This window comes from Plasmopara halstedii, assembly GCF_900000015.1.
Source record: "Plasmopara halstedii genome assembly, contig: Scaffold_1787, whole genome shotgun sequence".
Lineage (NCBI taxonomy): Eukaryota > Oomycota > Peronosporomycetes > Peronosporales > Peronosporaceae > Plasmopara > Plasmopara halstedii.
In genome coordinates, this window is record NW_020188696.1 from 17,038 (window position 1) to 41,563 (window position 24,526).

Here is a 24,526-nt window from a genome sequence, read left to right on the forward strand (position 1 = left end):
CTTCTGACACGAGTAAGTTTTGCCGACTGTAATCGTTGCTTTATTCGAAAAAGTTTTTCCTGTTCGGGGCCACGGAAGATGTGGTGCCACTGGCGATTATCCATTGTGCTGATCGTCATTTGCCCTCTGCAAATGCTGCATTATCACTGCTGAATAGTTTTCAGGCCGGCCAGCTTCGCTTCATGTGACCAACCCGCGGTAAAAATGTTTGCCCTTGGACCCACCATGAGCGCGTGGAACGCCACCTTTCCAAACGTTGCCTCGTCCATCTTTATATTTCTAGCGTTACCTTTCATGTAAAACGCTTTCTTCGTAGTCTTCTCTTTGTGCAGCTCCTTCGATGTCTTTAGCAGCTTCTTCTCGACGTTAATCGATTTTCTACAATCGACGAGCAAATCATATTCCGACGTTTGACTGCTGAGGAATACAACAAACTTGTCAGACGGCTCGTGTAATTGGGTATCACGTGCCCTGGTATGAAGGGTGTGGGTCACGCAAGATGGTGTGACCACACAATGGTGTGGCTACAAGTCAGTACGTCGCTGGTGCAGCCAGTAGCTATACATTTAATTAAGTTTTACTATATAAATAGGTAAAGCTATAGATTAAGATATAGGTGACTTTGCCGCAAATAAGACCGAGAAATAGAGTTTACGGTTTAAACGGAAGGGTCAATTAGCTTTGGGCCAAGGTTGTAATTACTCTTGGAGTAAGTGAATAGCGATCCGCTACACTCGTAAGTATAGAGCGAATATCACCGACCTTAGCGTAGCTTCCTCTAGGCAAAAGATCTACGGCAGCCCCGCTGCAGCTCTTTCGTTGTCTATATTCCATATCCAGCTTGTCAAAAGAGCCCAAAAGCCCTCAAGTCCTATACCATTTTCCACCTTGAAGTTGCGAAGTCGACACGTCATCGTCACGCAATTGTATAGTGTCTTGCGATTGTAAAAATCACGAAGCGCTCCACATGTCCTTATAGCGCTCGTGGTCGATCGTATCTTGGCGTCGTTCATTAGTCTCCGTAATATTGTTCTCATACATGACGGTAATGACGTTGTCCAGGTGCCCTACTCCTTGCCAGAGTCACTCTCATATTCGATGACTAGTGGCAGGTGGGTTTTGGTGCGCTTGTTCGCCGTGGGCACGAAATTTATGGTGAAGGAAGGCTTGGGGTGTTGCAGCTGCTAACCTGTTGATTTGTTGGCAAAAGACCGAGTGAAAAAATTATGATGTCTCTATGCCTCCATCCTAGCTTAAGATAATCAATCCAAACACTCTGCCTTATCAATGCAAAGGTCAACCATGGAAAGGGTGAGCTCGGGCCATGGGGATCCTGCAGTGAGCCCAAAACACCGTGCGACATACCTTAGTAAATTCCTAATGGAGAAAGTGGAATCAATACCAGGCGAATATGATATTACTTTCTATATGAGGGATCCACCTATAGTTTGATCTGAATTCGATTTCTGTACATGTATTGTAAATCTTCCATATGTAAAATCTGCATTTAGTTGCAACATCATCCTGTCATCTCAACAGTACTCCACACACATTGCCCGGTACTCATCGTTTACAGCTTGGACTACCGGTGTATCTGGAGATTCTGAAGCAACATTTGGTCAATTAAAAGGTCTCGGATAATTGTGCTTGACCCAAGCTTACTGTTACAATTAAGTTCCTCTGTATTATCATTAGATGGAGCGCTGTTTATGAATCCCGATTTCGAATTGTTAGAGCGAGACGCAAATCGATTATTATTATTGATTACATTGTTCTGGATATGAACGGGTTGATCTACTAGACGGCAAAACAGCAAAACAGACTTTAGTCAATTCCACTTGATGCGCTTCATTGGTGTTCTTCCTGAGAAAATTGATTTTATTTAGCTTGACCAGATGATATTAGACCTAGTTCTAGGTCCAAGCGGCAGCATAGCTGGTGCAAAAGCGATCTTGTCCACTTGTGAAAGTTACCACGCGATTTGACATAGTTGCACAATGTGGATTCTCTCATGACCAAGGGACCCAGTAATTTACGATATACGTGTTTCACATGATCTTCCTGATGTTTCGCCACCGACGTCTCACCATTGTAAATATGGCAAGCAATCACAGATATTAGCGGTAACTTCTGATCAAGACCCGAACCGAGTGTTAAGTGGGCGTCTCGAAAAATGGTTGAGACACCGACCCGATCGAGACTTTCACAAGCAAATGCAAGATTCAAAAAGCAAAAGTTGCATGCGGTTGCTCGATTTGACCAAAGCAGCTTCAAGATATGGTCAGCTTCACACTCCGATACCAGCAAAATGTCACCATGTCTGTCGCTCCTGCTGCACCTCTTCTTCGAGCTGCAATTCGCGCTCACATTCATCAGTGTGACAGGTTATGCAGATTTCATCATCCAATCCGTATACGAAACCACGTTTACAGATTTGACTGACGATATCAGGCAAATCTTGAAAGTTCAATGAAGCTTTTGATTGGATCACTTGTGCAATGCTGTCAACATGAACTTTGTCTTGGTACAACGTCTTGAGCTCCCAATTTTCGTTGACTATTTCGTAATCTCGATTTAGTTGAGTTTTTTGATAGTGAAGTCCGTTACTTCCCCACTCAAGCAAGCCTCGAACAGCTTCTTCTTTTGTGTTATCCATGACCCAGTTCAAAACGTCAATTGCAGAAAGACAAGAAGGATTATGGCCACTGATTTGACGGATGCTCTGCGCCACCTCGTCAAAGCTTGCAAGCCACAAACTCTGGTTACATCCGAGTTGTCGCATGCGTCCTGCTCCTTGCATGAGTTTATCCTTTGTGAGTTTGGGTCCCAGTGTAAGCACAGCTGAAGCGCCCGGAAGCAGCTTAAGATCCGAACCTCGTGAGCGTGCCTCATCAAAAATAACGAATGTTTCCCGCTCTAGCATGGATGCCTTCTTAAGAGGCACCTCGATTCGTCGAGCTTTTTCGGCAATCATCCAGCAAGCATTTTCTTCGCGACTATCATAGTATGTTACACCACCAAAATCGAACTCGGGCCGCTCAAGTAAAAATTTTGCCGCGTCGTGATTTAATACACCAGCAAGTAAAGCTCCAGTGTCAATCAGAGCTTGTGCTTTTTTGTTTATGGCAAAAAGTAGTACACTCTGCCAAGGGATTGATTTGCTATTTGGATCGGAGCGGATGACGTCGTAACTATGAGTAACTCGCAAAATCTTGTCAATCATTTCTCCATTTGTGCCAAGCAGCGAAGGCTCATTTGGCTCGCGCTGGGTCACTGATAGGGGAAGAAGTCGTTGATTATCGTTTGTCCCCGAAAATCCAACATTAAAATTCTCTGGTACTAAGTTCCACGCTGTACGAGACATTCGTTGTGGATACTGATGCGTATCCTTTGGAAATACACATGTATTTAGAAAAAAATTGATTGCTTCCATACAAAACTTGTAAGTTTTGAGCAGTGTTTGAAATTGTTGAGTGTCAGCAAGACTAATGTGGCAGACGTCGCCCAAGGCCTTCTGATCGCTTTGACTTAATCCTGACTCAACAGATTGGAACCACCGATTATAAAAATACTGCTGCTCCGAGATATCCAAGCGTAGCAGCATCTGAAAAGTGCTCCGAACTTCCTCACTCGTCAATCCTCGGTGATAATATCCTAGCAATGTCAGTACAATGCAAACGTCGGGATGACTAAACTCGGATCTATCCGAAGGCACATCCGCGGCACGATAAGGTATAGCAATTTTTCGCGATCGCGTGCCTGGATTTGGAAGGCCAAAATTTACACGATAGCGTTTCTCCAGACAATGTTCCAAAACCCCATATGCCACCAAACCACGCAATGCAAGCAATTCCGCAAAATGGGGAGCGAGATTATCAAAATGGATATCAAGCGCCTCCTTCAAACTAACAGTAGACTGGACTATCGCCCGAATAAGTGAATTCCGTGCACTGGTCGATCCAAAAAAACTAAGCCACATCAATTCGAAAGGAGCATGATCAATAAGTTCTAAAACTAAAGCTTTTTTGAGCTCTTCTCGCTGTGCTGCTGTGCTTTCCACAACCGTCGTAAGTCGGGTGCCATTATAAGCTCCTAAACGTGTCGAATAATCCGGTGCAAATGAAGAAACATGCGCAGTACGCAGCACCCGTGCAACGCGAGATTCGAGGGATTGGTCTGACACAACGTGTAATAACGCTTCCGCAGCTTTCCACCGTTCTATGCCACTACATAACGGTATGGATGTTCCAACAGCATACACTAAGTGATACTTGTGGTGCAAAAGAGCATCACACTCATCTAAGACATTTAGAAACTGATCATTGTCAAGAATTTCGTCCAATGTGTCAACAATGCAATCATCACTTCCAAGCTCCAAACGCTTAAGCTCCAGTGACATCCGATGCTCAGGAGCGACAATTTGGATACCACCACTAAGTTTCAATTTGTGCAAACAGTCACGAATAATCTCAAGTCGGCGCGCATCCAAGTCAATTTGTCGGTGGAACGGCTGCTCAAAGATACTCAAGCGAACACTTGATGCCGACAAGTAGCGATGCATAAACTGCCGCGCTTCGCTTAATAGAGGACTCAAAAAGTGAGCACGAACAACTTTGGAACATAGATTCCGCGTGTAATACAGAAATAACATTGGTAGTATCACTCGAGTCTTACCCCGGCCCATATTCAGCTGACAGACAGTTCCCGGTCTGTTGATAAGATGCTGGGCAATCACATACTGTTCGTGTCGTATCTGAAGTCTTCCTTCTACTTCGAATGCCAACCAATACGGAAATGTTTTCGAGTGCCATTGCCGGTGATTTAATAGTTCTTCAACCATTTGAGCATCCGACAACTCGCTACTGCGCTTTGCTTTCCAAATAAGACGCTCCACCTTATCTTCTAGTACACACAGCTCCATGTATCGATGAATCCCTGCTCTAAATTTTTGTCGTGCCCTCTCACTTAGCTTTGGCGCCAACGCACGCAGCGTTTCTTCGTCAAAAGAACACTGAACGAGATCCATCACAGTGAGTATTGGCAAGAAATTACCAAGAAGCAGAAGCTGGTCCCTTCTGTTGCTCAATGACTTGATATAAGAATCATTCAGGTACTCTTCCATCATGACCCGTTTTGAAGACACCCCTCCTAGTAGCTTGGTAAAGGCTAAACGCAATGCTTTGGGGGTAGCCTTAAGCTTAAATTTACGTCGCGAGTTATATGTCTTCCAGCTGACTTGGAGATCATCCAGCATTTCTTTGCTCATAGCATTCGCAGTCCCTGTGTTTAGCGGCAGTGGTGGAATCTTGTTTGTGGTCTTACCCTCAATGCAAACGAACTGCTTCAGTTTGCACTCAATTGACTGCACGTAATTTTTCGCTACTGGAACTGGATCACATGATATAACTTCCGTCACTGGTACAGGTACACATGAATGTTTGATGTTTCCCACGACAAATTTCTCTTCTCTGCTTCGAAATTGTGAGCGTAACGGATTACGCTTGACGAGCTGCAGACACATGTCAGCATACTCCGTCCTCTCATCGATGCTTGCCATAGCACAGTTAAGCTTCGCTGTCTGACCGAAGAGGAAGGCAAGGCAATACGCCTCTCGAAGCAGCATCACAGCCAAAATTTTGACAGCTGGCTCGCGGTAACTTAGCTCGTATATTGTCAGCAAAGTCATTCTTTCGTAATCCGAATAGGGGCGACTTGATCGACATGACAAAAGCATTTGTAGTGCCGCCTCTTCTCCTGTCATTTGCAAACGTCTGCTAGGTACACTTAAACCCGCTCTAGCTCAAACAGCAGCCATTTGCAATCTCGCGCCAATCGTTTCGGTTTGAAAAGTCTTTAAACGTCGATGAACGTCGTAGTAATGAACTTCCACATGACTCCCCGCTTCAGTAGGTAAAAGTATATCAACCGTGCCGACATCAGATTCCTTAACTGAACCCACAGGAACAAGCATTCGAAGTTCAGGACGAGCTGTATCCGATTCATCCTGCAACTCGAGTAGCAGATACTGATTAAATCGTGGCAGAAAGTCGTATAGTTGCTGCGTCGTTGCAAGCACGTACCCATTATGCTCCACCGATTCAAATTGCATTTTTTTATTCAGGAAAAAGCCCAATTTAGCGCGAGGAAGCTCGATGTTTAGCACCCCGGTGGAAGACCTCAATGGATGAAGATAAGACAATGATTCAAATTTCGTTAGATTGTTGAAAACGTCAGCGATCACCTTGTCTTTTTCAACAAATTGATCGTACTCAATGCAAAGACCCAGAAGTTGTTTGTACGGATGCTTTGTATCACAAAACGGAACTTGGTAGCAGTGAAATCTTGTCTGTTCGTCATAAGTTGCGATATAAAAAGTCTCTCGGCATTTCGCTTCTTTTGGTCGAAAGAGTACACAATTTTCTTCAACCCAGTACCAATGCGAATACAATTCTTGTAGTCTAATTGGTAAAACGTCACTCATAGCCTTTATCCATATATTTGAGCAGAGCTGAAGTGTACAAGTAATTATTCCAGAAGAGTCTACCAACAATTCTTGAACGAATAAGTCACCGTCTCCCTTCAAGCTAAAGTCGTAAAAGCGATCATAATAATCGCGCTGTGTTCGATGTACGCCGTTTGTATAATAAACTTCAAAGTTACTGGGTCCAAATAAAACTTGAAATCGTTCGTGCCGTCGAATTTCTACTGGAAGACCACCAGGAGCATAACCATCGATTAAAACAACACCAGTAAATACATTCACGGAATAATGAACATTTTTTGCCCGGTCGATAGCTTCAAAGCAGCTTCCAAACTGCTTGCCGACTGCCGATACTTCACTAAATTGCTTCCATTTCAAACTCTTTTTGGAGATGTTGCACTTACCAAACGCACTAATCCAGTCAGCACCATATCCATGCCTCTTTTATTAATGTAAGCAATCAATTCCGCAATGCGACGACACATAAGCTCATGGATTTCGCGTTCTCTTAGTATCATCTCGTTAGATGAGCTCAAACTAATACTTGCGCAAAGAAACGACGTTCAGAACAACACAATGAGCTCACATACTTCTTGAGCAACTTTATCATCCCAGGATCCCAGCGTGTATGACAAAAGTGCAAGACTTAACAGGATGCATTCTTTTTGTCGAATCTCACCAATTCGACGAGGAGAAAGCTCCTTTTTGTACTCTAAGCGGGCGTTTTCTGCCCATCGCCGTGCCATTCCACCAAAAAGATAGACAAGTCGTCGCGCATTCTTTGTGTATTGCAACGCGAATCCCGCCATTTCACTAAGTAACAAGACACTTTCATAATTGCGAGGAGTCTGTTCTAGTTTTTGAGCTACAATTTCGAGTGTCGCGCAAAATGTGTCTAACCCTTTTTCGTTATGATACATGTCTGTCTTCCAAAGGATTTCTGGAGTCGCGTCATCAGTTAAAAATCCCACTTGGTACAAAGACTGCCGTACGATGGTCTTCACACATACGTTTGACCATGGTAAAACGTCATCAAGCAATGCCCATTGCAATTTTCGAAACTGTTGATTCGGAAAGGCTCGCAATGAACCCAAAGCAATAAATGCAGTTTTTTCAAAGTTTTCAGGTTGAAGGTGGAAGTTAGCGTAAACCATATTTCCACGTGTACCGTCGTCAATCGGCCACTCATTCATCCATTGAAACTGATTGTACTCAGCTGGCAACTTCATGGTAAAACTGTCAATCACGCTCGTCTCAGTAGCAGCAAATGGATTCATCCGCGTACCATCAAAGTCTTTCCAAGTCAGGGCTGTACAATTAATGGAAGGATCCCAGATACATTCAGAACAATACTGAGAGAGGCTGGACAATTGATCAACAGATGTGGGACCCCACGAACATGGACATGAGAATGGTGATGGACTTGCTGTAAACACTGTGCTAGTGTTGGGTATCACTGGAGTCGGCGCGTACATGGTGTAATATTCGTACCATGAAGTGGGGCTCACTTTTGGTAACACTAACATTTCCGGTAACGATGTAGTCGGGGCAAGACTTCGCTGAGCTGTCATACACAAACTACCTAATATTTCGATGTATCGCGGCATCGTCAGCATAAATATGATCTGGATTGCATCCGCTTGTGATGGAGGAAGTGGTCGAACTAAGTAAGAGGGCATAGCTAGTGTTTTGCGGAGATCATGTTCAGTATTTTTGATTGCAGATTCAACCTGTGCGATTTCATTCTCGAGTCTAGTTCTAGTTGTGCTGTAACGATATCTGCACGAAAAGTACTCCCCATGATACATCAAATTTAAATTCTTGATTTCATCTGCGAGAAGGAGCCGCTTGCTGTCCGCATTTGCTTTTTGTCTGTCTATCTTTGCTCGCAATTCAATGGCCTTTTGCTTTTTTTGTTCAATATTTCGCCATTGCTTTCTCACGTGCGAATCCCACGTTTCACATACACGATCGTATAAATTGAGCATGCTGGTGCATTTTAAGCCAAATAACTTTCCGAATTCGAATGTCGGATCTTGATCTGTCAGGTGAAATAAAGGCTTTCCATAGGTCGTCTTGTTCCAACTTCGAATATACTTGGCTACACACTGAAGTGCCGAAATGGCGGTTTGGTCGCGTACAATAGCCACCTTGAGGTCTCTCCAATCCAGCGCGATCTTGTATTTCTTTATCTTGATTTCCTTAATGACACAATGCTGGTGAACGAGACAAAACGCAGTCCATACGATCAGCACCTCGCAACTGCATTGTTCTTTGTCTAAAATCGATGGCATACTCTGAAGCTGACGCTGTCTTCTCGCACAGCTCTGGTATTGCGTCACGAAAGAATGCATGCTCTCGAAATCAAGCAAGACATTATCAATAGGGCTATCGTCAATTAATTGCAGAGAACGCTTAAAAATAAAGGTTTCAAAAGTCCGCAATATCAGATTGCACTGATAAGTTTCAGGGCATGATAACGTACTTTTCCACTGCAGCAACTCATCTAAGCTGCACGAAGCCCCATTTATATAGTAGCATCCCTCCAAATTAGCCCACGCTCGTTGATGACGCTTTTTGGAGCTCTCACAACTATCCGAGTCATTCGTTTGCTTAGGATTCATCAAACTCAAACTGCTTGTGAGCTTATTTAGTTGCTCTAACTTTCTGGCATCGGGCAAGCGATATCGCACTGCCGTTTTGTAATTTAGTATGTCGGCAATTGCATTAATGTCCAAGCGCAAAGCCGCACATTGTGGAGCGCGGAAACTTCATACTTCGATTCTACTAACTCAACTGTATCTTGAATAATAGTTTGAAGCATGAAGAAAATGTCATCCACACGGGCACATCCCTGAACTAAATTAATGCTGTCACTGTCAACACCACCCTTTGTTTTGTGCACGGCTTTTTGAAGCAACTTCAATTTGAATACAACCATACTTTTCCGGAATAAACCTTCGCCGCAGCAAAGATTGCGAGCTATTGCTTCTTGAACAATCGCCCAGCATGTATCTCTTGCGCGTCCACCAGTATGTCGCCCTACATCCGTCGTGCCTCCTTGGACGACCATACTGATGTTATCAACGTCTGAAGTCCGTCCTATCAACGAGACAACACAGTGCTTCACAATTGCAGCTATAAATTGTGGCGTTTTTTGATGTCCCAACTCATTTTTTGCAGCACTTCTTTCGGACCCCCTAATTTTTTGAGCTTCAAGCAATTTCGATGCAAACAAAGTCGAGAATTTCGCTTCCAACTCTGTATCCAAATCGACGCAACACTGAGGAGCATGCAGACATTGATTTGAAGGCACAGCACTATGCACACACTTTCCAGTTGGTAGGAAGTGTAGCTGATGCTTCCACTCATCAATGTATACGACTTCTATCGTGATCTCCATAGCAGTCTTTTGAGTCCTTTGTATTACGCAACCATACTGAGGAAGCCATGGATCATACCACACATCACCTCTCTTGTGTTTCTGACTTGAATCGGTAAGACGTTGGGATACTTCTTGCAATACATCAACCTCATGGACGGCGAAGTCAGTAACCGGAACCATTCGGTCGTCTGCAAGAGGCTCGAAACGACTGCATATATGCCCTGGTATCTCAACTGCTTTTAAGGTCGAGACAAACGTAACAAACTCCTTTACAAGTGCTTGACATGCCACCGCATCCTGGCAATCGCTTGGTGCCTTATGCTTGAATCGAAATACCGCGTTGTGCAACTCCTCCTCGTTCATCTTTCACGATGTTGAAGTACTTTCGATTCGTCTTTCCTGAAATTTTCAGTATAGCAAATTTAAATCTGCATCCGACATTACTGATGATTGATACATGAGTAACTTGCTTTCGCAGATTTCTTCTTAAACTCCGCGAAATTTCCTTGTCTCCCTCCATCAAATTCCATTCATGATCTTTAAGGCGATCGATGGTACATTATTGGTATTGAAAGGTGGTCTGGGACTTGTATGATAATCGAGTATTTCACTGCTGGATTTTGTTATATTTTGTTGTTTTACAGAAAGTTCAAACGAGACCTATACTATGATTGATTGCAAGAATTTATTTTGTGACAAAAGTCGAAGCCAAAACAGAATTTAATGTCATCAATTGTGGCCCCTACCACTGACAGGTTGGCGGTGTTGGTAGTGGTGCCGAAGCAAGGGTCCTCGGTTCTAACAGTCTTCCAAGACGGTGTGTTCGACCACTGCAGTGATACATTCTTCTCGCAATTCTCCACTGTTGACCAAGTTGGTGATTGGCTCAATTTACCGTCGTTGCTGCCGCTAACGAGACGTCAAAGGCTCTACATTCGCTCTTCGTACAGAGTGATCGCCGACTAAGCCTAACAAAACACTTGTCGCCTGACTACAAGGCTGATCTTAAGTACATTTTTAGCAATGGTAATCACATAGAATCACACCTATATGAGGACAACGAGGCGACTGCTTTCTTTTTTACGATAAGCTCAAGAACGTTCTTTCGACCCAGGCAAGAGCTTTTAAGCTAAATTTTGCCTTTAAAGACTGCAGCACGGCTACCGTAGCTTTGCGCTTAGAGGAAGCGTAAGTTAGATCACCGACCTTTCGTTCTTCACTTAGAACAAGTACAAGTTTATCGGATCGTAATGCACTTACTCCAAGAGTAATTACAACCTCAACCCAAGGCTAATTAACTCTTCCGCGGGGTGGTTCAGCTTGTCATCCAACCCCATAGACCGAGTTTTTCGAAATCACCTTCTTTCGAATATTAGCCTTGCTGTTGATAGCGACAGGTTTGTCGAACACATAAGTCTTAGCGAGATTCGGTAGAAGTAGCGAGTATAATCAGGATCGGTCTTGCTCACAAGTTCGTACCTGTAACGAGGTTACACATACCCTGGTAACAGGGGTGTGTGTCACACTAGATGGGCTTGGTGTGACCACACCCAAACAAGAATACGGTACGGGGCTGGATAGTCAGTAGTTATACATGTATTTATACTTTACACATATTTAGAAAATTCTATGCATTTAAAATTAGGCGCTTTGCCGCAGATAAAAATGAATAAAGTCAGTTTTTTTTAATTTGAAGATCTGGATATAAGCTAAAGGCGATCACTGCATTCAAGATTTTCGTCTACCATCGCGACCATACTCTTGGAGATATCAAAGCTGTTATCCTAAGGTTATTCACAAAAATAAGCATGTAATCAACTTCCTCAAGACTAACAACGAGTGCGTCTTCCACTGCATCGCCTGGCTCACGTTCCAGAGATCCAAGAAATATCCGCGCAGAATTTAGGCTGAGGTGAATGATGTATTCAAGCGCTACTGCTATTTTAAGGGGACTAAGTATACGTTGAGTCTATCCCGAAGCTTCAAGCCTATCAACCTACTACAGCTCGATGAGATTGAGGACTGCTTCCAACTCGGTTTTAACGTATACGGCATGGATGTAGCTACCGGAAATGCTGAAAGCATTCGTAGGTCGGACAAGGGGTATGAAGCCATAAATATTCTATCACACGAGAATCACGCTCTCTACACCAAGAACTTCAATATGCTGCAGTCTAAGTATCAGTGCTCCACGTGCGAAATGATTTTCGTAAGTGGTGAAAGACTTAAAAATCTCAAAAAAACAGTGCGAGCTTGTGAATATTGAGAGCTTCCCCACTGAGCCAACTACATACAAACTGGCTCAGAACACGATACGATCGCTGCTTACGAAGTATACCATCAGAAATGCTGACCATTACATCGATCACTTTATCGTTTATGACTCTGAGGCTATTCTTAACCCTACCGCGACTCAACACGGGGATAATACTGTCTTTACATACGAACACGTTCCTGTGTCGGTTTCAGTAGCTGATAATTTAACCGAGGGGGTGCGTTGTTTTGTAAATGACGACCCAAAGATTTTGCTTATGGATATGTTCAAATACATTGGTGATGTATCGGTGAAAAATCAACAGTAAAGTGTCGATAAGTATAAGTTGCCTTCTGCAAAAATTCATCAATGTACATGTTCTGACAGGTATGGAAATCCCAGGCGCTAATTCTGATAAAAAAAGTACAAGATGTCTGATGTGGAGAGCTATTTTTGGGAGGGGAATATGATAACTTCTAGTACTTCCATATCAGTCTTGGTTTTGTTAAGCAAAGGTCTGACTATGGGAAACTGAAGCAGCAGCTTGATCAGGTACCAGTATTCAGATTTAATTCTGGTCGATACGATATTAACTTGATCAAAAAGGATTTGTTTGCCGTAGTTGGTAGATAAAATTATCTTGCTCATGACCAGAAGCTATTCGCAATGAATATTACTTTCGTGTTCGAGGTGCAGCTGCTTGGGTCTAAGCCATTTGTGCTCTGTACGGTCATCTCTCATAGAAAATGGCAATATGATTGTCCATTTCGCATAGCATACTTTTATGATAAAAATATGGCGCGTCGACTTAATGTGGTCGTGGATAATCTTTCGTGCCGCCTCGATTATTCAACTGTCATGATGGTGACGTTTTGATTGATAACACGATGTGTATAGCGCACGGGTAAGACGCAACAAGTGTTGCGTCGGAAAAATGATAATTTTCCTAACGCGGATTGCATGTCTTATGGCGAGGCTTGCTCTTTACACCGATCATCTTCATGACATCAGCTCGTAGTGATGTTCCGTGAGAAGAGTCATGATTATAATACTGTACGATTCCTCTGAGTGACCATTTCGAAAGAAGAAAGACATACTGTTAGGTGAGCGCTGTATATTGGTAGCAACCCAACAAGTGAAAGCGCGCATGTCCACACGAGTGAAATATATCAATATCGTATATTTCGCTGCATGCATCGACGATTTTGGCCGACAAAGAGGCACTGGTAGAAGACTTTAAGCACAGACTTTGTATTCGTCTTTCAGTAGACATCGCATACCGGCACCGCGGTCTTTGTGGACCGTCCGAGCAATATGGCTCACCTCACTTCAATCAACGATACAGTAGTCTATGGATATAGCCAAGCTATTTTTTTCAAAGTTTTTGCCAATTTGGTTCGTCGGTCACCATTGTAACGGATAGAATTCCGCATTTTACAGCAAAATCTTGGCGCTCATTGTCTATGGTGCCCGGCACCAGATTAGACGCATTCATTTCTGACCATATACAAACAGATGGTCAGACAGAACGCGCGAATCAAGTTGTGAAGGATTTCATTCCACCCACTATCTCGTAGATACCAAGCTGATGAAGCATGACGCTCCAATTATTAAGTTTGCGATGAAAAACACAGTATGTGCCTCTACAGGTTTTATTCCAATATACATATGATTAATGAACCCATGGGCGCCTTTGACACATCCGCGATAAAAAGCTCAGACCTCGTGGGGGGAGAGCTGTCGACCAAAGTCGACTTGCTTATATCCTGGCTACACTTTGCAGCAAAATTTGTGGCTACATTTATGATGAAGTTAAGCGTCGCGCGCCTGCGCACGATGGATGAGAGCGAACACAAGCGAAAGCAACATACTGATATCAAAACACACGCAAATACATATTTAGACAAAAGTTTTTATTACATGCAATTAATTTACCTACTTGAACAGCGTCTGTGGTCTACAAGACCAAGTTAGGACTGCGCTACATCGGACCGTTCACGGTCACAGCGAGAAAAAATCAATAGATTAGCTTTTTATCACATATGTAGTGTTCGATGTGAGTTTACTTAATCCATGCCGTAATGCCTGCTCATATGAGCCAGTCGTACTTATGAGCTCTGCGCCTACATCGTCCACTTTAGATAAGCTACCATCTACTCCAGAAATATGACGCGGTTCTGAGCTGTTGAGAGTGCCCTCAGTCAGACAACTCGACAGTGATGCTAAAACGGCAGATCCAAGATCTGACTCATCTCAGCTTTTGACGCAAGCTGTGAATCTTGGAAAGTGTTAACGTGCCGCCATAACCGATAGAGCTCACGAGAGCAGGTCCGGGACAGGGTCACCCTTCGTCGTATTTTCTTAGTAGCAAGGGGGCTGCCCACTTTACTTGGAGCTTTGGGAGGTCGATAAGTACGTCAGGGCTGTTACCAGTGCCTGGTGGAGTGGAAGCCTTACTCTCAGTGGCGTCTGAGGTTACATTTCTGCAGAACTGCCCTTGTGCCGTGGCGGCTCACGACCTGGCGTACCCTCGGCCTCTATCATCCTTGAAAAGTGGCAAAACCGCCCATCTTAGCTTCCAAATAATGAAAGACGACCGACCTTGTGGGGTAGAAGATCCTTGGTCGATACCTGTTACAGCTGTCTCATGGAGACGAGCTGAGTTGTGATCAGTAGAAACTTGAGATAATAAGTTGTCATCTCGACGTTCGCACCGTGCTTATTCGCTTTGCACCATCCCTTATAGAGGAGAGAAATTTTCTTGACTTCTACTGCTTTGTTAAGTTGCGACCTGTAAATCTCAAACATTGACCTCTAAGGATCAAACTAGCGCGCGAGCGGCTAAAGGCCGTAATCGCGATGTGCTGTGGGCAAAAATTGGCGTGACTGTCGTGCTTGAAGTAAAGCAAGCGGGTTCTTCGAGTCAGATTTAATTTATGGATTCGAGCTGGACATCGCTGTGGGTTCCAAGGTGGAAAACGCTTCTCGCCGATGGAATAGGGAACCAGAGGCTGAGCGCAGTGAGCACCTCCTCCTTGGGGAACGGCTAGGCCGTGTATCGCCGGGTGACGGTGAAGGTGTTTCGTCGAGACTCGGTGAGTCACTTGGACTGCTCTCATGGGACAACACCTCGGCATCCTCACCGAGCTTTAAGCGCGTCGATCGCGAAGACTGCGCTTTGGTGGGGGCTCGTTGAGCCATTCAACACGGAGGCGGACTCTAAATACAAGTACGCTCAATAGAGTAGGCACGGCAAAGTGCAGAGAGTGGTGCAGAACTTGAGTTGCAGTGCTCGCCGTGAAGCGATCACTTTAAATCACTATCTCAAGAAGTCAAAATACAAATCTACCCCCTTCGTTTCGAAGATTCGTAAAATTAAAATAGACAACGACACCAAGTGTAATGTAAATTTCATAAAACTCTACTTGATGTGTAAGGGGAGAGTTACAGTACTTGCCTCCTTCACCATGATGTAGAACACACTGGAATTCTTCTGTTTGTCAGTGTCGAATTTGCTAAAGAGATCTGATTTTTGGGATGGGAAGCATACTAGATTATGATACTTTTACGAATAAAGGATTTTCAGCACTAATGTTCTCGAGGATTATGTATCTTCGATCACAGTTGTTATTGTATGCAGCTCTGACCATACCAGCGTTATTTACTTTTTCGTCAAAGTTGCAGATCCGTTATTTCTTGTTTACTCTAATTGCTTTGAAAAATTAATTTTGTGGTCGGGAAAGTGTCGTTGCAAAACTTTTGATGATCGATACTCAGACACGATAACATAAACCTATTTCTTCATTGGAATCACGTCTTTGTGATACTTATTGCGAAAATAAGTCCGCACAGGGCCAAGAACGACGACGTACTCAAACAAAATGCAGGTAACTACATTACCAAAGAGCAGCGCGAGTAACTTGACGCGAAAACTCATGGGCATCGGAATATCTGGAAGTCCGACGACATTAGTACCGCTTGAGATACGAAAGCGGTCAGTGACAATACTAGGCTCTCCGAGAAGCAAGTAAAGAGTAAATGCTTCAGCTACTGTGAAAAATGCCATTAGCAGTTTATTTTTCCAGATCGGTTGGCGATATGTCGAACCAAAACTGAAGACCCAAGCCGCAATGTGCTGTTGAAAGATTACAGCAAAAAATAGAGTTGTGGATAAGTGATTGTCCGACATGAGCCACCATTTGGCAACATCCACATTATCTGGTGAGAACGGACAGTACCAAGTTTGAGACGTCAGCATGAGGATGCCACAGCTTAAAAAAATTGTGTTAATAATCTCTTGTCCCAGAATAGAAGAGAGAGTCGTAGGTCCAATCAGACTCGAAGTAGGACGCGTTTTCTTTAGTTCGTTCAAAGGCTTGGACAATGTGATGACGTATGAACACCCAACAAGCATGAAACCATCGATGAGAATCCAACACCATTGCGACAAGTTGATGGCGTGGTAGTACATGAACAATCGAAGCACGGAGCCAATTAGACCATATATAATGAGAAATTTGACAGACGCAAATGACGTCGCGACACTACAGCGACCTTCACGACACAAGTCAACAACTGACTCGATTGTTTTTGATTTACTCGTGAACGGTGACACAACTGAAGCCTCTGCATCACTCAAAGCTACACCTGCATGTGCGAAACGCAAAGCGCCACAGTCGTTGCCACCATCACCACACATACCGGTCACTGCACCTGTCTCCATATGCAATTTGACACACTCCACCTTTCCGTCTGGTGTCATGCGACTGAAGATGCGAATGTTAAGTAACACTTTTCTGATCTCGCCGCTTAATACCAAATTGTCAAATGCCATTCCCGTGACAGCCAGCTCGACATCCTCACCCCGCTCAATTAACATCTTAACTGCAGGCAGGTCATACTCTTGGTCGGAGTCAACATCGCGCCATATAAGTTTTTCCTTCTCGATTGTTGACACCATTTCACCTAAAAGCACACGCGAACTTGACGACAGCATACCACTTTTACGTGCAATATAACAGCCACACATGGCATTATCGCCTGTGATCATGACAGTACGTATATCACCTGCCTTGAGCTTTACAATGGCATTCTTGGTATCGTCCTTGAGCTCATTGCGAAATAAGATGAGACCCAAAAGTGACAGATCCTCATCGACAGCTTCGCGGTTATTAGCAAACTCAACTACTTGCTCGCGTGTCCAATCATTCGGCAGCTCGCGGTACGATAAGCCTAGTACGTAACATCCATCTTTCGCAAGACGGTCGGCTACGCTCTTGTAATCGGCAGGGATGCTGCTTTGAGCACTTAACTGTTGCATCCGTTCGTACGAACCCTTGCAGAAGACATAATACTTGCCATTCTTGCGGTTTCGTACTACAACACTCATAGACATGCGATGATGGTCAAAGTCATAGCGTTTGATATATTCTAGTTGAAGTGCGGAGTCCATGTTAGACCGTACAAACGGTTGAACACCTTCTTTCTCGACCAATTCCCAGCGCGTAGCTGTAAACATACGCACCTCTACTTCATTTCCTACAAGACGACCTTGAAGCGAGCCGACTGAATGGCACGTTGTAAGTGCGTATAACAATTCCTCTGATGACACTGCGCTCTTTATGTCTTCGACAATTGGAGTAAAGAGGCAATTCGTAACCGGCTGTACACCAAGAAAGTCTAGTCCTTGTTTAGTGAGTGTACCAGTCTTATCAAAGCAAAAAATACGCACTTTACCACAGAGTGTGATACGTTGGACATTAAGGGAGAACACACCCAATTTTTCAAGTCGTTGTGAGGCATTCCTCTGACCAACTGTGATAACAACTGGGAGTAGTGGGCTGACCACGCCTGAGAGGACAAAGATTGCGTAGCAGAAAGCAGCATATCGGTTGCTAAGCTTTCCGTTGCTCAGTAAAAAATTGACAACAAGAATACAAGCGATGACGGCGTAGACGAACAAAATGACGATCAACATCTTTAGATGCTCATTGTACTTGAAACGCATTGGAATCGGAAACAAAATCGACTGGATCAATTGGCCCTTTGTCGTTTGTGCACCAGTAGTCTGCACAAGGGCCATAATCTCTTCATGACGACCCGAAGATAACACGCGGGTACCAGCAAACAATGTGTGCTTCTTGCTGCCCTTTTCAGGATCATACACTTCCGAGCTACTTTCTGGAATCGGAAACTTCTGCACAGGCATTGATTCGCCAGTCAACATCGACTCATCGCACACTGTTGTACCCTTGACGATGGCCATATCACATGGTACAATCCAATTTTCAGAAACTTTTACTAGATCACCAGGTACAATTTCACGCGACGACAAAACTCGCCAATCTCCATTGCGAAGCACCGCCATGTCTGTATAATATCGTGTCATTGAGACTATTGATGACTGAATTTGACGTTGCGTGTGGATATTAACTACAGCAGCACCGAGAACGACAACAGTCATGACGATACCCATGTTCCAGTATGTGAAATAGTACCAGACATAGTAGCACATGATCTGGTAAATGTAAAACAGCGTAAAAAATTCATGTGCTATTGAGACGAATAGCGACGGCATTGTAACGTCGACAGAATTGGATCCGACAGTGTTGTAGCGGTATTTTGCTTCAGCTTCGGAAAGTCCACCGGCTTCTAAATGCATCTGATCGTAAGTATGTCCGAGTGCGACTGTGCCGGGTACAAAATGCTGCATAGTCTCGTCGAACACGTACCGAAGATGTTGAAATTCGATGAAACGAAGGCCATCAACCTCAGCAACCACCACTGTTTCACAATATCCCTTTATTTTATCCTTGGAAGCAAAAAAGCTCTCAACTCTTGCAACGAAGTCCGACACGCCAGATCGATCAGCAAGCAATACCGTAGTTTCGTCTCGTTTAATCATGTGTACAAACTCGCATCGGTTAAGTGGCACACGAAGACGAAAAAAGTTGGAGATATGGTCTTGCATTGCCACTATGGTTACAAACCACATGGCGGTGACGATCCAGATGATAATAAACACAAGAGCATTGTCCTCTGTCGTGTCAAAAAGTGGAGGGCTAAAGTCACCGTAGTAATCACAGATGATTATAATTAAGAGCACGTTTAACCCAAGTGACGCAACCACTGCACAGCCAAAGACGAAGTTGCCAATATACGACTTGGTAAACCCCGTTTGGAGAATATCTTCAACATCGTTGGATTGCAAGCGAGTGTCCGACGTTCGCACATTTGTGTGATGGTCGACAGTATTCTCCGCAACACATCTCAAAGGTATTGGAGATATGCTGAGCAACTTTTTCTTCATCTCATCCAACGATTTGGTAGAGCTCTGCATGAGATTTTTGTAGACTACCCAACTACCGAGAATGACAAAGAAAGCAATGTAAAGAAAGTAGATGGTAATCAAAGGTGCTTCCGTAAACGTAGTGAATCGAGGCTCAACAGTCAATGTCATGGTTGTACATTCGTCTAACAGATCCGAGTCGACCGAGCCGTCACTCAGCATGATACTGTAACAAGTCGCACCAAGTGGAAATGTCGCGTTGTTGTTGCGTACATTAGTAGCGTACGTCCAAAAAACTGAGCTGTCTTGAGAAGCCAATTCTAACGATACATTGGTGTCAGCACACTGTAGTTTTTCCATCAACATGACCGTCTTCGGGTCAATTACAGCCTGTACACGACAAATAGTACTTGGATCATCATAAAAAAACTTTGGCGTGCTTGGGTGGTACATTGTGTACGGAAAATTGACTTGGCGCTGCTGTTTCCAGCCATCAACGTAGTATGATTCATAGTCTCCACCCGACGGTCGGTTGTATTTCGTGTATAGCACCTTGGTCAAGTCTGAGTATTCACAACAGTAATATTCAGGAGTATGCCGAACTGGACAAGCAGCAAAGTCCATTTGGTTGGCTGCTGCAGCTCGCACTTGAGCAGGCGCAAATATGGAGATTACAAGCGCTAACAGAAGCTTCAAACTCGAGCACATCTTTGATATGGCACGGGTAAACAAAAATGTTAGATATTTATGTTCACCGAAGTAAATAGACAAATGATATGTTTGACTCTGTGTCGGGAAAAAAAAAAATATCGTCTGTAGATCTGTTTGACAAGCTGATCACGAAGGGAAGTAGCACAATTACTATCCCTTGTACCACGCTTCATGAGATGAATCTTAATTGATAGGTAATAGGGGAAATTGGCTGTCAACGGCTATCCGTGTCGTCTTTTTTCTTGTTGTAACAAACACGTGAAAAATTTCAGAATCATATGTAAAGTTAGCCACAGTTCCGAAATGCTTGTAAGGAGTCGTCGGTTTTTATAACCTTTCTAATCGAGCACATTTTAAGTCCATTCGAAAAGAGTTTCTGCTATGCCAAACAAAATCAGGGATCTCCAGTTTGGACAATGTATACTCACTCCATCACGAGTTTCCAAGTAAGCTATTGCCGCCATCATGAGCCAGGATGACTTATCAATATATGAATGCGAGTTACTGATGCTGATGATATGGTCAACACAACAAAGACTATAACAACGTCCTGACAACCATAATATCCAGACGGCGGCTGAACGAAATCACAAAGTTCTCGCATAGAATTTTATATGCTCTCGAAATCCAATCAGTACGTCTAGAGGTTTGATCGGAAAGGGGTCAAACTCTCACGCAGACCGCACACACCACAAAATTCTATAATTTCGTACACTTTAATAAGATCGTGGAAAACGCTCAGACACAATCTAATCTTCACTTATTACAGTATGAGCTTTGTTATCTTGCTATAGCAGACGGTACTGCTTATAAAAATTAGGCTCGGCATTTTAATAGCTTCGGCAGCTTTGACGGCCCCTTGAAGACACTAATATATACACATTCGCACGTGGGACCCGGTGATCAGATAGGAATGACAGTATCAGCATATATCTCGCTGTAACTTCTTGCGATCATTAAATAGTCCCACCACAAGAATCCAAATGAAAAAAACGTCACCATGGGATGCTAAATATTTGCAGTCTGTGTCATCGCGGTGGTTTTGTACATTTTGAGGTAGGATGCGATTCTTTGGAAGCTTGACGAACGGTTGTATATCTGGCAGGCAATTATTCTATCGATCCCACCTCCATAAAATATGTGCAAGAAAAATGCTATTTGGATATCTTAAGTGTGAATCTACCTGATTCCATCTCACCCAATTAGAATGTAGCCCTATACACCAGCTAAAAAGCAGAGGATGCTGAGAATTATCAGCACGGCAACACGATAGTTAGTGATACGTGTTTGAATGTATCTCGGATCTTACTAGCAATTTGTCTGCGGAAATTGTGCACGTCGAAAGGTTGTCAGTCGTGACAAGTTAAGGATCTTCTTAGCCGCCTATGCCCTCATATATCAATCGTTGTTACTCTTGATAAGATTGTGGGTAATGTCGCCATTCGTTTCAGCGGATACGATTCCATACATCGCTGAAGTGAAAGAATTTACAGTGGCATGAAGATTCCATATGATTGCTCGTGATCGCACATGAAGATAAGGCTGACAAATTTACCTACACGAGATCCATCAGTTCTGACTTGGTATTCTCAGGTTTCCGATTGCATCAATCTTTGCCGAATAGGCAGCATATAGACAACAGCTAATGAAACGACAGATAACAATCATGGTGCATGTCGCTTGCCGTCCAACATTCACCCGACCATCGAACATTTTTGCACTATATTTTGTTGTCAATCTCCAAAATCAAGGCACGATCATACTTGATTAAAACATCGCGGTCATTTCAGAAATCAAAGTGGCAACGAAAAGTTTAGGCTGGCTAATCATGAAATTTAACACCACGTCGCTAGCACCAATACTATCGATGCCTGCACTTGAATTCCTCGGTCACTGTCTACACTCTTCACCGCTAGATCCTAGATTGAAACATCTACGTCTTATCGTTCCGTATCTTCTGTCAAATTTAAGTTCTCGATTGATTGGGTATTTGACCAAATTTTCATGAGTCTGGCTCTCGTCTGCCAATATGGGCTCCGCTTAGCTGTCGAGAGTATTTTTCTAAGCTCAACGTTGGACAGCTGAGACACTTGCTTCAGCTTTCTGTGGTTAGGTAGTCTGCGTAATCAGATGTACAATAAGTTGAGTGCTGGAACATTCAAAACTGTGATAGCTAGAACACTTTGTCCAGAATTTCGTGTTTGCCAATACACATACGACCATCAGATTCAATTGGTGCAAGTAGTGAAATGACAAAAGTGGACTATGCTGCTACGCTGATAATTCATAACACGTGCATCATTATCATATCTTCATTCGTTTGCAGTATGTACAAAACAAAATTGTTATCAACAATCTGGATATCATGGTTTTAAGACAAGCGATGAAACCTCTTAGAATTAAGAGTTTATATTCTACTCTAACTGCTCGCAATTTGCACAAGAAAGTGCGTCCGTTATCAATGAGACTGAGAACAGAAGACAGGGGTGTTGTGCAAACAATGGAACAATTGTACACCTTCAAGAGTCTATAAGAGGTAGTAAGAGCAGCAGCAGGAGACGGGATTTGAAGGCTCAGAGGCCTGGGAATCAGGTTTAAAAGTGTTTTAAAAGACAGTGAACGAGAGCTGCCATGAAACTGAAACGCGTTTGACTTCATGCACGAGAGCAACTCGGGAAAAATAACTTAGCTTTAGTCAGTTCTCACAGTGATGTTGTGCAGCTGATTTTGGAGGCTTACAGAGAAGTTATCTTCCGTGCAGCATCTTTTGTCCGAGCGCCAAGTCCTTCGTGACCCCAAGATGCGTAAATTATAGCATGTATTCATTTTTATAGCGCACAGGAAAAGAAACGGAATTTCTTGAAACTGCATTCATGCGAACTCACTCACATTATTCATTGGGATACTTTTGTCACTGCGTGGCAGACACGAATCTTTTGATCTAATACTTATCGCATCTGGATCATCATATTGGCTGGTCATTCAATAAATGACATGAACGAAAATTTAAGATGCGTATCTATTGCGCGGCAGCACCACTGACCTATTGTGATGTGTTACACTTAATGTCAAAATATTAGAAACGCTGGGTTTCGAAAATTCTAAATCCTGAGACATTTTTGTTAGGTTTAGCTTTAACTGCAGAAAAGATGGCTTCTGACGCTTCAAAGGTTTTTCGAAGCACGGAAGGCTGACCTCGGCACCTGGTGGCTGATCAAGCAGAGCCCTTATCACCGCAATGATTCATTTGGCGCAATTAAAATTGTAGTCTCTATGATGGCACGGTTGTCGCTCTTGCATACTTTTCTAAAAATATATTCACTATTAGCAAATACAACTCTTTAAGGTTTCTCATGTGAGGTTCTCGCCACACTCAGTAGCACTCGTAGATACTCCTATACCTTAGAATGTTACTTTGATCTCCTAATAATGACAAATCGAAACGATGACAATTATCTGAACGCCTCTCAAAGGAACAAGTTCGTTCTGATGATGGGAAGCATCTTCAAAGCAAAACTTCCCAGGAAGCTTGGCGGGATTGTTGCCAGCCGACCGCGTGGAAGCGTTTGGCTAGTATGAAAAGGAGATGACTTGACGCGTTACGATTTTGTTCAGGGCTAGTGTAACGGGATTACACGTACTGGTAACACGCACGAGATGTACATGGTGTGACCACACCCAAACAAGAATACGGTACGTGGCTAGGTAGCCAATAGTTATGCATGCTTTTAGATTTTACTCTACATTTTCAGTATATTTAGAAAAATCTAAACATTCAAAATTAGGCGGCGTGCCTCAGATAAAAAATAAATAAAAATCAGTTTTGGATTTTAAACAGAAGAGCTAATAAGCCTTGGATAAGGCAGTAATTACTCTTGGAGTAAGCGGATTGTGATCCGCAAACTCGTGCTTGTTCTAAGTATAGAACAAAAGGTCGGTGACCTAAATTACGCTTCCTCAAGCGCTAAGCTACGGCAGCCCCGCTGCACTTGGTAGCACTTGTAGTCAATCTACACCTGAGTCGTTTAGACTGATCCTCTGTGAGGATAGAGGAATTCTCCTCTTTGCCCCAGGGCATGTAGGACGGGCTTAACAAGCTGATGTCCTTGTTTGGCCCTGAGGGCGTGCAATACCTTGTAGCGCAAGGTCCCGAGGCAATCGGTGCGCGTCTAGAGGCGTTTTTAAGTTACGAAAACGCGCTGCTAGAGCACCTGCAGCAAAAGATGTCTGCATCATTTGCGTCCATGACGCCACCCTCGGTGACGGATGATTTTCCCCGACCTAAGCCGCTCATGGTGAGCATGGTGAGGTTAAGGTCTTTGATGGGAGGGATGGAGAGAACATTCTGCTCTGGGTGAGATAGGTCGAGATGGCCATCGCATCCGCCATGCTCCAGACCGAGCAACA

General features: G+C 43.6%; 3 protein-coding genes across 3 annotated transcripts; all 3 read right to left on the reverse strand.

Moving 5' to 3' along the window:
* Positions 1-1,878: 1,878 nt before the first annotated feature.
* PHALS_02148 (Protein of unknown function DUF3645) lies at positions 1,879-5,761 on the reverse strand (the record flags this gene model as incomplete). The annotated part of the gene is made up of 2 exons (XM_024716669.1): positions 1,879-2,292; positions 2,339-5,761. The coding sequence occupies 2 exons, from the start codon at positions 5,759-5,761 to the stop codon at positions 1,879-1,881; spliced, it is 3,837 nt and encodes a 1,278-aa protein (XP_024582244.1).
* A 39-nt stretch (positions 5,762-5,800) lies between these two features.
* PHALS_02149 (uncharacterized protein) lies at positions 5,801-10,229 on the reverse strand (the record flags this gene model as incomplete). Its single annotated transcript, XM_024716670.1, has 4 exons — positions 5,801-6,814; positions 6,886-6,999; positions 7,072-9,148; positions 9,259-10,229. 4 exons carry the CDS (start codon positions 10,227-10,229, stop codon positions 5,801-5,803), a joined length of 4,176 nt encoding a protein of 1,391 aa, XP_024582245.1.
* Positions 10,230-15,913: 5,684 nt separating this feature from the next.
* On the reverse strand, positions 15,914-20,116 carry PHALS_02150 (p-type atpase (p-atpase) superfamily; the record flags this gene model as incomplete). The annotated part of the gene is made up of 1 exon (XM_024716671.1): positions 15,914-20,116. The coding sequence occupies one exon, from the start codon at positions 20,114-20,116 to the stop codon at positions 15,914-15,916; it is 4,203 nt and encodes a 1,400-aa protein (XP_024582246.1).
* Between the last annotated feature and the right edge of the window lie 4,410 nt (positions 20,117-24,526).